Source organism: Scaptodrosophila lebanonensis, unplaced genomic scaffold, assembly GCF_003285725.1.
Source record: "Scaptodrosophila lebanonensis strain 11010-0011.00,11010-0021.00 unplaced genomic scaffold, SlebRS2 tig00000024-arrow-pilon, whole genome shotgun sequence".
In the NCBI taxonomy this organism is placed as follows: Eukaryota; Metazoa; Arthropoda; class Insecta; order Diptera; family Drosophilidae; genus Scaptodrosophila; species Scaptodrosophila lebanonensis.
Window position 1 is genome coordinate 22782899 of NW_022060538.1, and position 16454 is coordinate 22799352.

At 42.9% G+C, this 16454-nt stretch overlaps 2 protein-coding genes across 3 annotated transcripts; one reads left to right on the plus strand and one right to left on the minus strand.

The window, feature by feature from the left end:
• Positions 1–1160: 1160 nt before the first annotated feature.
• Positions 1161–5814, plus strand: LOC115621562 (synapsin-1). 2 transcript variants are annotated; one of them, XM_030515242.1, is made up of 4 exons: positions 1161–1169; positions 4612–4787; positions 4849–5122; positions 5218–5814. In XM_030515242.1, the coding sequence occupies exons 1-4, from the start codon at positions 1161–1163 to the stop codon at positions 5812–5814; spliced, it is 1056 nt and encodes a 351-aa protein (XP_030371102.1). The 2 variants fall into 2 exon arrangements, with proteins under 2 accessions (XP_030371102.1, XP_030371101.1); XM_030515241.1 differs by lacking the exon at positions 1161–1169 and adding an exon at positions 2057–2174.
• A 1906-nt stretch (positions 5815–7720) lies between these two features.
• LOC115621032 lies at positions 7721–16057 on the minus strand. The gene is given in 5 exon segments (XM_030514551.1): positions 7721–8513; positions 10473–10692; positions 11835–12213; positions 12274–12570; positions 16052–16057. Coding segments are annotated over 5 exon segments (1695 nt in total).
• Positions 16058–16454: the final 397 nt, after the last annotated feature.

Sequence of the window (16454 nt, forward strand, 5' to 3'; positions counted from 1 at the left end):
GTCCTTGAGTATGCGTGCAAGGCCCAAGTGCAGGAGTACTCGGAAACCGCAATAAGTCAGCCCCAGTCCCTGCACAACTCACATAGCCAGTCAGAATGAAAACTTGTCTTGAAACTGAAACTGAAATCTCACGCACTTGTGGAACAGACGGTCAGCAGGTAAGCCCTGTTTCGAGTGCGGCGGTGTTCGATTTCCTGATCTGTTCAGGTCTGGTTTTGGTCTGGTCCACAGAAATTGCGTATGCCTGGGCGTTGCATTTCTGTCTATCAAAGGCTTTAACACAGAACTGACCGACAGACCAACCAGTTTAAAAACTTCATAGCTCCCGTCTACTAGTGCGGTCACAAAATACGTACATGTATAATTCTGTAGAACTTGCAATACCGGCGCCGCGAGTGTGTGAGTGTGTCTGTCATTAATTCCACTACAGTGACGGCAAGGCCATTTCAAAAGTGCACTAAAGGCGTGTAACGGCATACTTGCTGAGACACACACATACGAGCTTTGTTTATAAACGGTATGAAGCGGTCGAGAGGCAGCCATTTTGCTTGACAGCGGGTGGAGGTGGAGGTGGAGCGGGAGCGGGAGCGGCTTTGGCTTTATTTGAGTAATATTGCTTTCTAGACGAACGAGTGCAGATCGGACTACCGTATGTTCTATTTAATGGCTAGTAGCGGGTCGCCATTACATGGTCATTAAGCTACATTGCCTGTCGACTGACAAAATGTGTACATATTGCGTATACGCGGTGGTGACCCGTGCATTGATTATACACACATACATTTACTCCTGGGTTTGATTCTTTGTAGTGGAAGGCATCGTATTTCTATGCTTTTGATGCCGTTTTCTTGAGTTCACGGTCGGGGACACAAATCACAGGGCTGAGCTTTAACGTAGTCGACTTACAACACCGTCTACTGGGAATTTGGAGCGAAGCAATTAGAATTCACATTGGCGCTGATTTGCTTTACTTAGCCTCAAATTTCATTCATTAGCCATGCGTATTGGCCCATGTCTTTTTTGGTCATTTGTCACGTTTGCAAGAGCCATTGGTTTGATTGATTGTTACATGATAGCTGCGTTTATTTATGCTATTGGGAAATTAATTTCGATTTTGCCAACTAATCGAGAAATATAATTTAATGTTTGTTTTATTTAAGATGAAACTAGTTAAGGCCAGTCATTCTACCTAATAGTGAAATGATTCAATTAATATGTAAACAGATAGATCTATGAACTCCTGTTTAATGAAGGTGGGTTGGGCTATCCATACAAAAACTATTCATATAAATGATTTTTTTTACTTGGCATAAATAGATGTTTAATATTGTTACAGTTCATATATTATTTACATGTGGTGATAATAAATACCTTTATGCTATAGAATTGTGCATTTAATTTAGAATATCTGATTTCATTCACATCTTATTAGCATTCACTTTTGAACACTATGCTTACTCTTTTATACATTTCAAAATGATTGCCGGATGCTCTAAATTTTGAATTTTTGTTTATGTCTATGTACTATATACTCTGTTTATTTCTGTCTCGCTTTACAAAGTTTGCAAATACTTTTCATAATGGATCGTAAAGGCTGCTTTGTCTGCATGGCGAGATCAGATCTTGTGGTTACTTGGGTGCTTGTTCCCGTTCCTGCTGTCGCTCAAAAGCTTTTCGACCATCGCAACTACTTGTAGTATAACTGTAAAAAGCACAGAGAGAACAAGCAATCGCAAGAGCTTCGCTCAGCTGAGCTGAACTGAGCTCAGCTGTGTTTGTTGGTGTCTGCAGCTGTGTCTGTCCTTTGCGACGGCGCCGTTGACTCGTTGGTGAAGTTGTGCCGCGTTGGTATGGAAAAGGTTTTCCTCGGGCAATATGGTGTGTGGTACACGTATATAAAGCGAAACTCAACAACTTGGGCGGCTCAGTCGGTTGTCGGTCTTTCAGTTAATGCAGCAGCGCGCAGTCGAACGCGAACTCAAATCGAATCAGCTTCCAATTCTCCAGCCTCGGTTTATTAGACAGACTTGAAAGTGCGCTTTTTGTATATTTAAGCTGGGTGTTGCCCAGCGAAGGCCTTTAACGGTTCAATTAAAGTTTTAAATCGATTTGGAGCAGTGCGGCCAGACAAAGACAACAAACATACAAACGAACAGCGAGTCAAAATGAATGTGGTATGTGGGGTTTCAATATCAAACTACATACCTACATATAGTAGGTATACAGATACTCTTAAAGTTCAAAGTTGAGTCAGGGTGCGTGTTTAAGATGGTGCTAAGGCTGGAAGCCTTGCTTTGCCTTGCTTCTCAATACGAAAGTACCAGGCAGGCAGGCAGGCAGGCAGGCAGGCAGGCAGCCAGTCAGGTGGGCAGGTGGTAAGCCGCATTGTTGTACCGATCTTTGGGTGGAAGCCTGAATGGCTTATTTGGTGTTACGTCACAGTGCAATTTCGTCGTCTACTGCGACTGCGACTGCGGCTGCATTGTCGTTGGTGTGCAAATATCGCATAATTTTCTATGCAAATCAAGTGAACCGTTAATTTAACAAGCATCGCTTGCTTTTGCTTGCTTGGCGCATAGCTCTCAGGCTGTGCAATCGCCGAGATTGTAACAATTTTTTCACCCAATTTGGTAACTGGATTTTGACATAATTTATGAGCATTTGTGCATTCATACACACAAACAGACTCTCACACACACACACACATACATACACGAATATGCTTAGCAAGTGCAATTGCATTTAACCTAAAGCCTTAGCGAACCAGAAACACTTTTGTCAGCATCTGTTGCTGCGTAGTTCTTATGAAAAAAAGTTGCTGGAACTTCAATAAGAAAAGTTTCGCTGCTAACAAGCGCACTTCAGACTAGGCCCCCCTGTCCATTCCCCCCACCCCCGGGCACATGTGTCCAAAGTCAGCGCGAAAATATCAAAGGCAACTGCTACTAACTGCAAATCCATTGGCTCAGTTCACACGCTGCGACTTCGCTGGACTGGTAGCCAACTTTTCGGTCAGCTACGGCTACCGTTGTAAAAAAATCGAAAAATTTGTGTGCTTGTAGAGCACTGGGTCCATGTCCGTATCAGTGGCTGTCTGACTACCTTTTTCCACTCATACACAGATGTCTGTGTGTGTGTCCAAGGCTGCGGCATATGGCGATACTTGTTGATACTCGGCTGGCGTGCATCAAGAGTGAAAGGTTTTCGTACGTGGGACTGCAAAACAGAAATCAAAATCGAAATCAAATTGCAAAGGCACAAAGCAAAAGAAAAACTTCGAACTTCGATGACAGGACATCAGGATGCTTTGCTGTAGGATATCAGCTTTTTGTGCGAACAGAGGAGTCAAATGCATTATTTCAACAGTAGATTATTTACGAATTTGTATCCTTTTTGATGTAGAACTCAGGTATATGGAAATCTACCATTTTACTACTACCATTGAATTCACTAACAAAATACGTAGAAATAAGAAAATACTTTTCTCTATACCCAGTAAAGATTTCTGATCATCACCTCATTCATAAATACTTGGATGAGTTTAAGTCAATCTCTTTAAAGATTTGGTATTCATACATACAAGTATACATAAATTGCACGGATTTAAATTGTTTGTTTCAAACGTGCTCGCAGACCGATTAATTTAACTGAGGCCCAATAGTGCTGCGACAGCAGTTGTCAATAAATTGCGGGACCATTATTGATAGTCGCGGCAATCGACATTTCAGTCTCGCTTCTACATACCCATATATGCCATGTGCCGGGCAGCAGCCCCCCGGATACTTGTCAGCCATGGGCATTAACTGCTGGCCAACTACTGGCTGTCTCTTGTGTTGTCAGTTTCGCATTTGATGCCAGTATACTCGTATACAAGTACATATAATAAGTACGAGTATATGGGACTTTGGTGCCTGACAAAGTTTTAGTTTCTTTACTTGGTACTTCTGCAGCATTTGCATGCTCGAGATGTATCTATGAGATATATGCTTACAACACGTTTCGCTTGCATTGGCATGTGTGGGAATTTTCGCGTCACCGGTACCGCATTTCAGTGTTTCGTCTGTACTTTGCGGCATCATCCATTCATTCATTTCTTTCATTAGCTGTAATTTTACACAGTTTTCTTCTTCCTGGACTGATAATTTTGGTTGTGTCCCATAGGAGTCTTTCTTTCCCGCTCTTACCTAATTATTCAACCGCAAAGTTGTGTGGGAGGTTTCCCTAGCTTTATTAAATGGCAGTGGAATATCAGTTGTGGTCTGCCTCCCTTCTGTCTGCTATACAGGTATGATCGGGCTGGTATCGCGTGTCACAATTGCCAACTGCCTCTTCATGCAACCGCTTTTCTATTTTCATCCCATTATCGGTTCCTGCTTGGCATTGAGTGCATTTAATCGCGTGATGTCATTGGCCAGTTGAAAAGTGAAAGGCAGGCTGACTCGGTGCTTTTGTAGACGACGTCGTCACCGTCGTCACATTCTTAGTGCAGTTCATGATTGGCTTGGGCGGGAATGTTGGCGCACTGTCAAGGTGTTCCGCCAACCGGCTGGCAATTAGTAAACCGGTTGCCATTTTACTATAATGACACTCTCTTTTTCCTGCCATGCATAGTTACAACGTATACTACTTTTGGGCTGCTTGTGTGGCAGCTTGGCCAGCGCTCAGGACTATCAAGACTACCAGGAGAACACACCTCGACCGGCACCTGTCAGACTGCGTCCGAGCATCAGTGCGCACGTGGAGGCGCAGCGACCGACGCCTGTTCCCATTCTCAAGCAGATCAATAAGTAAGAAGACAGTCTGTGATCAAAGATCAACGCAATAATGTAGCAAATGATTATTATCCAGACATAATGAGGATGGCTCCTACACATACGGCTATGAGGGAGCCGATGGCTCCTTTAAAATCGAAACTAAGCTGGCGACTGGAGAAGTCAAGGGCAAGTACGGCTATGTGGATGAGACAGGCAAGGTGAGAGTGGTCGAATACGGTGCCAATAAGTATGGCTTCCAACCATCGGGTGAAGGCATCACTGTTGCTCCACCAACCCTAGTGGATGAAACGGCCAAGGAGGAGCCAGAGTATGAAGATGAGCCGGTGCAGAGACCTCAGCGGCCTTACGTAAGTCTAGCGGTGATAAGATATTAAAATTGGGTCAAGCTTAACTATGGAATTCTAACATATTTCCTTAATCGAAACTATGCGTATCCTAACAGCGCGTTCAACGACCCCAGCAACAGCAGCATCGTCCGTCTCCATCACCTTTGCCGCCGCGTCCACAGCCTCAGTATGTGCAATATGCCGAGGAGGAGCCTGAGCCAGAGCCACCACGTCGCATACAGTACGCAGCCCCGGCTCAGGCAGCGCCAGTGCCACAGCGCTTGCAAGTGCCCGGCGCTCAGCGTTCCACAGACGTACTTTATTCACCACTTCAGCGTCCTGCACGCCCTGAGCCCGACTACTCGCAATCGCAAAACTTCGGAGAAGGTCCGTCCAACGTTCGTATCTCCAGGCCCGTCTACGCGCCTGCTCCTGTCTCACCAGCACCTAGCAGTGCACGCGCCCAAGGCTTCTTAGCGCCTGCTTCTGGCGGTCGGCCATTGCTGGAGCCTGTGCATTTCGGTCCCACCCAGGCGCCCATTGCACGACCAGTGCAACAGACCATTTCCCAACCACAACAGCCGCGCTATCAGCCACAGCCACAGGGACGGAGTGGCGGCGGTGGCAGCTTGCTGGACCAGCTAGCGCGTGACTATGCTCTACCCCAAGGAAGTGCGCAGCCGTTGCATGATATTTCCTTCGGCTACTATTGAGTTGCTTAGTGTAGCGTCCATTAGTTAGCTGATAAGGGAGTGCGTGTCTGAGTCAGGTGCATAAAACGATGTCTAAATAATATATCCTTTCGTCTGAGTTTTTCCTTCTGTACTCGAGCACTATCCATGCAAATGTTTTATCAATAAGACTTTTGAAGACATAATTAAAGTGTTCTTAACAATAACAAACGCTAGTTTTGAATGCGCACTAGGAACTTACAGCAAGGCGGCTCAATATAAGAGCTTTCGGGTGCCGGTCTAAGTTGTTTTTATATTTCCTTAGTATTGCATACTTTTAGGCTTGATCTTTTCAGAGAAGCTAATACGTTATTACTATCAATCACTATTTAGGAAAACTGTCTGTCTGTTGCTATATACTGTCTATTTTTCCACAAATGGGTTTACTAATAGGATAATTGATTATGGACTAGTTAGGGTCGGCACAAGAATATACTTGTAGAATGTTGAATCATCTAAAATCAAACCAATAATTTCTTGGCCAGTAAAAAACAAGAGAGAACGCTACAGTCGAGCAAGCCCGACAGTGTAATACCCTGTACCAAGGTAAACTTCCGTCACTGAGTTATATGCGCCCATAGCAGCAGCAAAAAGAGGAAGAAGAAGAGCGAACTTGTTGCTGCAGTTTGGTGGGGTTGTACTGGCGAGAATTTGTTTCGCTAATAACTTTTCTTAGAATTGACCGAATTGAATAAAATTTTGAACAACAGTAGACAATTATATATAAATTATGTGTGCAAAGTTAGGTAGCATTTGAAATGTGGACGCTATTGACGAAATTCTGCAGCGGGGGAAGGGGGGGAAAATTAAAAAAAAAAATAAACTCGTCCTTACTCGGACCTAGGAGAATCTGGATGCCAACTTTGGTTATTCTAGCTTTTATAGTTTCTGAGATCCTCGCGTTCATCCAGACGGACGGACAGATGGACGGACAGACGGACGGACATGTCTAGATCGATTTCTCTCGTCATGCTGATCAAGAATATATATACTTTATGGGGTCGGAGATGCTTCCTTCTGTATGTTACATACTTTGCACAAACCTAATATACCCTTTTTACCCTACGGGTACAGGGTATAAAAATGTGCTCATACGATACGAGCATATGCTGCCAATCTAGTTTGGAAGGAAAAACACAGTGCGGATATTTTATTCAACAATTTATTTAATTTAAATACTTAAGCATAAGAGAGGAAATTTCGAAGTGTGCGATCCAAAGTTTAATCGTAGTTTAACACCAGAAAGTAGATGCAGTTCTTTGGAGACAGCAAGAGAAATTGTATGCTCGCTATCTCCTAAGATAAAGAAGAGTATTCTCTGTGATGTAAATTATGTGATCTGCGTGGCGAAGGGGCAGTTTGGCGAGCGTAACTGGCCACTGGCCACTGGCGGCTACATCGTCCTTGCGATCACTGCAGATAGACTGCAAAGAGAGTGGTAGGTTAGGAGAGTTAAGGATTACCTAACAGTTGCCGGTTAAAAAGTTAGCCAACACGTAGTACTCACAACTGTTGGGGAAAAGAGTAAGTGTGCAGTGGAAAATTAAAGTGTAAGCAGTGCAAGCAGTGGAAGATACTGGGTGCTCATTTTGAAATGCTTCTCATACTTTGGTTTCAAGCTCGTTTTTGTGCATGGGAGAGAACAACATGCGTCGAGTATAGCCTAGATGTGCATAGAGTTTAATAAATAACGACCGCTAGATAAGTACATATATAAGTGTATATAGTATATGGATAACATAAATTAATTAATTTAGGTTAAGTTTCAACACACTATGAGTAAATGCTGTATATGACTTAGAGGGCTAAAACTAGTTGAGAGACGTCGCCGCGCGGGAATAGCACTTCACCTGACCCGCCCTGGGCCGACGTCCGATATTCGTGCAGACTAAACATCCAGCAGGCGATTAAACATTAGCGGGTCATGTATTTCATAGTCCTGTGGTCGAAACATTTTTGCCGGCCGCCTACCCTGCACATGGCGGCGAACCTTGTAGCCCCCACTGTAGGCAGGGTGGTTAGGTGGCGGCGGAGCACTATACACGTACTTGGACTTTTGCACCACCGGAGGCAGGAATTGGAAGGGTGACACCTTGTGCACCTGTTTCTCTATGGCATAATTCACTGAGCTGCTGCTGCCGCTTCCGCCATTACGTTTGGCCACCTCCAGTGCGGCGATTATCGGCGTCAGATCTTTGAGCGCATTGCTCTTTGACGCATGGTAGTTCTCGTATTTATAGTCATTGGTAGGCACAGGCGCCGTTGGTGTGTAATCGTAGCCCTCGTTGGGGTGCTTCTGTATATAGACTTCCTCGGCCGTCTGAGTTGTTGGGCGCTTTGCCATTTGATGGTAGATATCGGCGGCTCCTTGCGTCGCTGGAGAGTGTGGGGAGTAGGCAGCAGTGATGGATTCGGTGTGAGAGAGCGACTCCAGTGTGCCCAGATTGTTGGGTAACGGCACGCCATAGCTATTATAGAGATCTGCCTGCTCTGGACCGGTGGCGACAGTGCCAGTACCCGTCGGCAAGGTGTTTGTGTTCAACGCTACTGTCTTCGACGCGGTGTACTCGGTTTTGCCGTCCGGCAACATGCTTAGGATCTCCTGGAGCTGAAGCGCGGCCTTGCGGGCTTCCTCGTCGTTGAGTTTCTTGTGATGGCCATAGATGTTGAAGTCGTTGCCGCTGACGGTGCCTACGCATGGGGATGTTGTTGTTGTGGTGCGGTTGTGTTTGTGTGTTGTTGGTGTTTGTTGTAGTTGTTGTTGTTGTTGTGGTATGCAATGAGTGAAATATCATTAGATTTACCATTTTGAATTGAAGTTTTCATTATGTGGGGCCGTGAGTGTGACTTTGTGGGTATGTACGAGTATTCATGATTTTCAAGATCGTGTATGTATGCGTAGTTTCGGATGATGGAATGTATATATGTATTTATATTTACAAATGATGCGATCGCTGCGAGTGGCTTGTGTGTGGCTTCAAGATGATCTCAATTTTAGCTTTTATGTGGTACAGTTGTTGACATTTTTAGATATCTATTTATATTTGGCTAACAAAAGGATGATGCTATTAACATAGGGCATAAACTATATTTATAATATTCCAGTTTGAAACGTTACAAGGCATGTATGAGACTTTAGTAAAAGAGTAACTTGTTAAGTAGATAACAAATATAAACACTCTGTGCGCACCCAGAGCATTTCGATCATTAATCAGTGAACACATTACCCGATATATGTATATAGTAGAGCCGTGAGTTATTGTTTTGAAAAAATTAGATCTTAATCAATAAATAACCTTACCTAAGATCTGTTAGCAGTACCCTATAAGAGATCACTGATCAATATTCGAATGATGAGGTGAAATGCGTCTTTTCATGTGTTAGACTTTTTCAAAATTGTTGATATGTTAGTAAAAATTAAACACTTTTCAGTCCTCATGGATAAATTTTATACAAATACTAGGGGGACCCCTACACAGACCTTTTGATGTGAATTTATAATATAAAGTTATGTAATAAACTGGTAGGGGGACATTCGAAGACAAGAAGATTGCAGTTCCTTCAGTTGGTCCTTTTTAGAGTAGGTAGGTCAAAATACGCTTACTCATTAGTTTCACATCCAGCTCATTATCTCTTAGATCGACTTAGCAGTATGTTAAATACTATGGTATGTAGGTATGTACATCAGTAGTTATATTAATTATGGCATGTAGGTATGTACATCAATAGTTATATTAATTATGATTATGAACAAGTATTCACAATTTGATATTTTACGAGTATGACTTAATTGCTCTATAAATTTGGGTTTCGAATGCCATTAATTGGTACTTAAAGTAGGTATGTTAAGTGCTGAAACATTTTAAGCAATGGCGACATGATGCAGAAAATAATTATTCATATTTGTGTATGTTGTGTGTATGGACATATGTATGTACACCCAAAAACAATTAACCTCAATTTTGGCACTGCTTCCACCTCAACAGCTTCGAAAGCCACGGCGTCGCAGTTCAGTGGCAGTTGAAAAGTTGCGCAATGCTACAAAATTGAGCAATAAAACGCGTGCCACAGAAATCGAAAGCACCGATAACAATTAAAAATGCTGAATGAGTATGAATAGCTGAATAGCACGATATAGAAACAGAAACGGCGATAATCTGGGTTGAGTATCTGAAAATCTGATAGCCAGTTCAGTGCTGGTTAATACTTGAATATTGGGAGATATAAAGGAGCCGAGTGCCACAGAGCGGTGTATGGATACGTGCCGGAATAGCTATCTGTCAAAATTTATATTTACAAAGTACCCGCGGCTTCAGTTATGTTTTTTCCCATACTGTGAACAGCTGATGCTTTCACTTTTGTACATTGGACATTGAAAAATATGCACGGAAGTGTTGAAGGTAGGTGGCTAAAGGGAGAGGGCGAGAGAGGGGGAGGCGTGCTAATGAAATTGAATGACTGCAGCATGCCATTGTTGTTATGCCTGCTGCTGTGTTCATGCAGTTGATGGTGTTGTGTTGTTAAAAAGGTGTTAAAACATTTACGATCAAGCGTCTGAAAATATGTATATTTACAGGGTATTTACAGAGCCACGCCCACAACCACAAGCGCACAATGTGAGAGATTTTTGTGCCGCTTGCTTAGACTACGCACCATCTTGTCCATATGCGGATGGCAAATAATTGCTCGGCGGCGCCTCAAAAGCCGCATGTCCAACGCTGAATGGCGCACCGCCACCACCGCTGGCATAGCTAGCCCCCGGGGGCGGGAGATACTGATGCGTCGCGCTGCTGTAGGTCGGTGGTTTCGATGGCGGACCATAGTTGGAGTGGCCCGTGGGTATCTCGTATGTGGTTATGGCTGCAAGAAGGAGCAAAGAGAGTCACCAATGAGCAAACAGATCTCAAACGGCCGCCGTCTAGTGCGGTGTGTTGCCTAAAGAGGCTGAAAAATCTGACTGGGTACCGGCGCGTGGCATTAACGCTTAAACGGGTTGTCCAAGAAAACGAAAGTCGTCGTCGTCATCGTTGTCGTCGTCGCCAACACTACAGTCACTGGCGACCAGGTCAATGCACGTTTGCAGCTGTGGCTGGCTAGTGGTAGTAACATGGTCTGTGATGTGGTCTGGTTTATAGTAAATAGTATGTGGTTGAATGCCTGATATTTCAAATAAATGCATGATAGTGCCTGTCCGAGTGTCCGACGGCTTGAGTGCTGTTTTGTGCATGATTGAAGTCTTCCGTTTTGGTTCGGAACTTGTAGCTGTCCCACAGTGGGATGGAATGAGTATATCTTGTGGAAATTTTTAATGATGATTAGGGGTTTCAAAGTAGCTGGTCAAGTGGGTTTGAGATTTAGATTTAGTATGAGATTTATTAGAAAGTGAAGATATAATACGTGTATGTAAAGAATAACAGTCGATTAGGAATCATGTAACACATTTATGATATAGCGATTGCTCATTTTAACTTCATGTTGATCTTAGGTTAAGTTTCTTTTGCAATTGGGAGTGCTGGAGACAAATTGTTTCTGATTGTTACTTTTTCAGTCACCAGATTTATTATATTCTTAATTATGCTAGAAGCTTGTGCTTTTTAATTTTAGGGCAAGAAAAATGTGTACCGATATGAACTTTTTAAACGTTTGTCCATTTGTTGTACATAACTGGGCCAGTAATGTAATTAAGGGTTTCTTTGTACAAACACTATACTCGTATGCTAAATTGAATAAATTCTATTTTCCTGTCCACAGTGCACTGTGCACGTGGTTAGCTGCGCGTTACGCTCGAGCGGTCCATGGCACTCGGTTGAGGTTAGTTATTAAACAATTTAATTATGATACATTTCAGGGGCTTGTTTCATCGGATTACATAATGGTATTTGTTTTTACAAGTGTACATATTGCATGGCTCAATTCACTAGGGCAGGGCGAAATTAGCATGCCGCGTCAAAAGACGAGAAAATTCATGCCGCGCACAAGTCGATCGGCAAACGTATACTCACTCTCTGTATGCAGCACTGGTCCGGGGGCGGAGGAGGAATGTTTGTGGCTGGTGCCGCCACTGCTGCCGCCTGAAGAGGCGCCCGATAACGAGCTCAGTTTGGCAAAGGGATGCACAAAGCCGCCACCGCCGCTGGAGTGGCTTGTGGCATAAGTGTGCGAGTTGATGTGCGCCGAGTTGATGATGGCCTTGCCCACATCCGTGACCTTGTCGCCAGAGGCGGCCACCAAGTTGCCACCGGCACTTAGCGCATAACCGCTGCCCTTGATCAGTTGACCTTTGAGCGCTGTGACCCCGCCAGTGATGGCCTTGACCGCCTGGAAGATGGTGTTCAGCACGGACTTCTTGAACGACCACGGATCATAGTCGACTGAGTTTCCCTGCAAGCGTATGCATCAATCAAATGAATAGTTAGAGCACCCTTTGGCCGGCCAACTTACATGTACGACCACCTCCTTGTAGGAATCGCCGCCGCCGCTACTGCCGCCCGAGCTTCCTGACGCAATCGATGCCGAGGCATGACCTATGCTTGACAGGAGACCGGACTTCAGATGTGCCACGTAATCGAAGCTGCCGGAGCGCTTCGATATCTGTGAGTCTTTGACGCTTTCGCTGTGTTCGCTGTCCACATCGGTATCCTCTAACGAGAGTGACTTATCGGAAGCGATTGCGGCTGCGGGATAGGCATGGCACAGCAAAGGTAATGCTGCCAGCAGCATGAGACAGAAACAGGCCACCTGCAAAGGAACGAACGCAAAATTTACATAACGACCGGGTCTATCAGTTTATCAAATACGCAGATGTCGGAGCCCAGTTGTTTAATTTGATTTAGTGCGACAACAGGGAAAACCACTTTGGTTTTTCATTTGATTCAATCGCCAAAATGCAGCCCGGCCAACAGTTTGCAGGCATGCGCGTCGAGTTGCAACACATTGCGTTGCTCCACCTGTGCATAAGCATTCATTTGTCACACACACACACTCACACATACACACAGACAGGCATACAGAGAGACACACACTCGCGCTGCACACTGCATGCAATCGTAATTTGCCATTTAATTTTGCTAACCGAAAATATTTCCCAGTATGCTGTCACATGTGTCGTATACTTAATTTCAGCACTGCGGTCACAACTCAGCGAATTTGCTGCCCCGACATACGGTCTGCTCCACTGACTACCTTGCTGTCTGTCTAGCAGTTGGTAGTAGAGCGTTCGCATCAATTTCACGCACCATTTACCCATGATGCTGCTAATTGATAAACGAACGCAAAATAAGACTCCAACGTTATGGCTCTATTTGTAATGCCGTTGGGTTATGCAAGCATCTTTCCAGGAGCTACACCATTACAATGGACGAAGGACAAGCATTTTCAGATGAAAGCAAATAAAGTGAATTAACTATGCCTGTATGTCAAAGGCATATTATAAGTGTGTTTATTACAATATCACAATAATAAATGGAAAGACAAAGCAGCAGTATTATTGGGATTCAGGAGCTAGTTTCGAATCCAATTGAATTCAATTTAATACGATTTTAACTTAAGTTGTACAGTTTGGTTTTGTGTTTTGTTGTTATTGCAGTTACTTTTACAATTGCGGAAATCGATTCCTTTATCTAAAGAAAGCAACAATTTACTATCAGTTAATATTAATATTGCATTTGAATGGAATGCTGACGAGCAAACGAATGAAGGCAGGACACATTTTGTTCATATTTTAAAAGGAATATTTTATGCAGATAGCATTTATTGTCTAGCTGATTTTCCACATTTTATTCAACTATTTTTATTTTGAAGCAATAAAACTCTTAAAAAGCCAATTATTATGAACGAATGAATGAATATTTAAAGCTGTTTGGATGGCTCCAATAATCTTAATGATTTTATAGACATTTTTCTCAGTGCCGGTCTTAGAAATGTATAGTACATTACAAGTATATCTTATAACTACATCATGTAATATTCAGTTGCCAGTCATGCCAAATTGTTGAAATGAATTGATAGATTGGGAGTGCATCAATTTGCATAAAGTCTAGAAAATAATAAATAAATTCGCATAAAAAATAATTGCAAAGTAAGTCAAGCCGCGTTGAGCGCTCTTCTAAATATCAAATCATTATTATATCTGAATGGCTTACTGCCAGTCTAGGCATCTTTGAACGATACACCAAATTGTGCAATTGGCAGAGGGAAATTTTCTTGCATATGAGCGCGTACATTTGGTTGCTTAAATTTCGATTTGCAATGCCACATTTTCACGTCAAAGGCGTTTCGGTCATTTAGTCACCCCAAATACGTAATGCACAGGGTTCCGTTTCTTAACTATGTATTTGATTGCTTTAGTGTTTGATTGAGTATGTTTGGCTGGTTGAGTGACCATGCAGCTAATTGCCATTGCAATTTGCATACAAATGCACCAATTAAAAGCCAACTTCTTTTCAATGCGGCTTGGTCCCCAGCCACCAAACATTGGCTGCATACTTGTAAATCTGCATTATGTAATCCTACCCATAACGAAATTGCGACGTGTTTGGATTTTTAATCAAGGCTTGACTTTAAATTAGTTGCAGTTTTTTGGTAGCAGGCAAAATATTTATGATTTGTAGAGAATATATTAAGGAAGTACATTTTGTAGTTGTGTAATAAATAATGGCGACGAACTTTAGACCTGTTTTAATGGTAATGGGTATGCGCCTATACCATATTGTATTCTTAAAAAATGATTTAAACAAAAATCGTGTCGGACTCACTACTTAGAGGCATTTAATTTCAGCAAACAAATCAAAAACATTTTAAATAGTCAAAGGACTTATCGATTTGGACACATAATCTATGATTTGACTTAACACTCGCTTGACGTACGTACTGTTTGTTACATTGTTTGTGGCTAGAGAGTAGAAGTGTGCATAAATTAAGGGATTTATCTTAAAAGGGAAACAAAAACAACTGCTTCAACTTTTTGAAAACATATAACATATATATTTCCGCCTTTAAATAAAGTCAGTAGGCCTTTTCACTGTGAAAGGGATGCACTTCAACGAAAGAAATTCGCTAAAAAGCAGCCTTTTCTTCGAATGATGCTAACTTATTCATATTTGTGTTAAATATTTACAGAAGCAACCAAGAGCTGTCGTTGCCAGCAATGATCTACGCTTATGAGCAAATGTGTCTGCAGAGAGTGAAAGTGTTGTGTGTGATGGCCAGAGACCGGCGCTTCTTTGTCATCTTCTTCTTATTCAATGGAGTGAGATTGCTGTTGTGGTTACTGCTGTGATTTTTTGTAGTTTGCATATCAACATTTGTGTGGTGCTCAATTTTCTGTAACGAGTTTATGTTGAAGTTGAAGTAATTGCGGTAGGTTCAGTTGCAAGTATTTTAGTGCCTTTCTGTTTACTGTTTTCTTTAACGTGTGTCTTGCTGTCTTCTTTTTGGCACGTTTATTCACAAGTTTGCTTTGCGTACAAATTTCTTTATGTTTTCGAAAGCAACAACAGAAATAACATCAACAATGAAACTAAACAGCGCTGTCTGACATAATAATTATGTATGACATTTTACCTTCACACTCAGGCGACTGGGCCGCGTTTCTTTTCATTGGCCCCAACATACTTTATAGTAGATATGACATAAGACGTGCACGAATGAACCCATGACTATATACTATCTAGTATAAATACATATGAATGAGCGGAGATTTAAAGAGTCTAAGCAAGCCATCGAATGCTGGCTAGTCATGCACAAATGAGCACAGAGCCAAGTGCATTGGCGCATCTATTGGGATTTTTGGGTTATGGCGGCTTATATAACAAGCTAATGATCACATTCACACACACACACACACACTCATACACACACAGATACAGATACACATTCGAAACACATGGGGCATCTTTCGCTTGCGTTTTCGTTTGTTTAGCTAATAAAAGCGACGAAGCGAAACCAGTTTCGCATTTTCCTTAGCAGCGCGGAGAATGCGCTGCACTTGAACTTGTTTGGCCAAGACGTTGCATAAATATCGTTAGATGAAATTGGTAAGGTAAGGTATGGTAAGGTAGGGGACTGTATGCATGCGCTGATTTGGCCAGCAACAGATATAGCAACACAACAAACAACAACAACACACATATTTGGTCAATTGGTTATTGGCACTCCTCGACTACAACTACGACAACTACTTTCTCCGCAGCTTCCAAGGCAGCGGGGGGACTGCACTTACCTTCATTGCGTGTGTGTGTGTGTGTGTGTGTGTGCGAATGTGCGTATTGGTGTGTGGGTTGTTTTCAATTAGCGACAAGGCTAATTAAGTTCAAGCCGTAGTCGGTTACACTCGCGTCAATTCAGCTTCACTTTTACCGAGTGAGCAACGATGACGATTATCGTGATAATGACGTCGTCTTGACACCGGTCGCCTAGTTGGCTGCCTTGTTTGCTGCGTCAGTGTCTCTTGATCTCCGCCGTTTATTTGTTTCGTTTGTTTGATTTCCGTTGGTCAATTTTGCGCTCACTGCTTTTTACACAACTTTCTTCACTGGGCACTACTTCACTTGCAATTCGCACTGGGTATTGGTCACACCACAATCTGTAGCCGTTTCGTTTCGTTTTGTTTGGGTTTGGGTTTG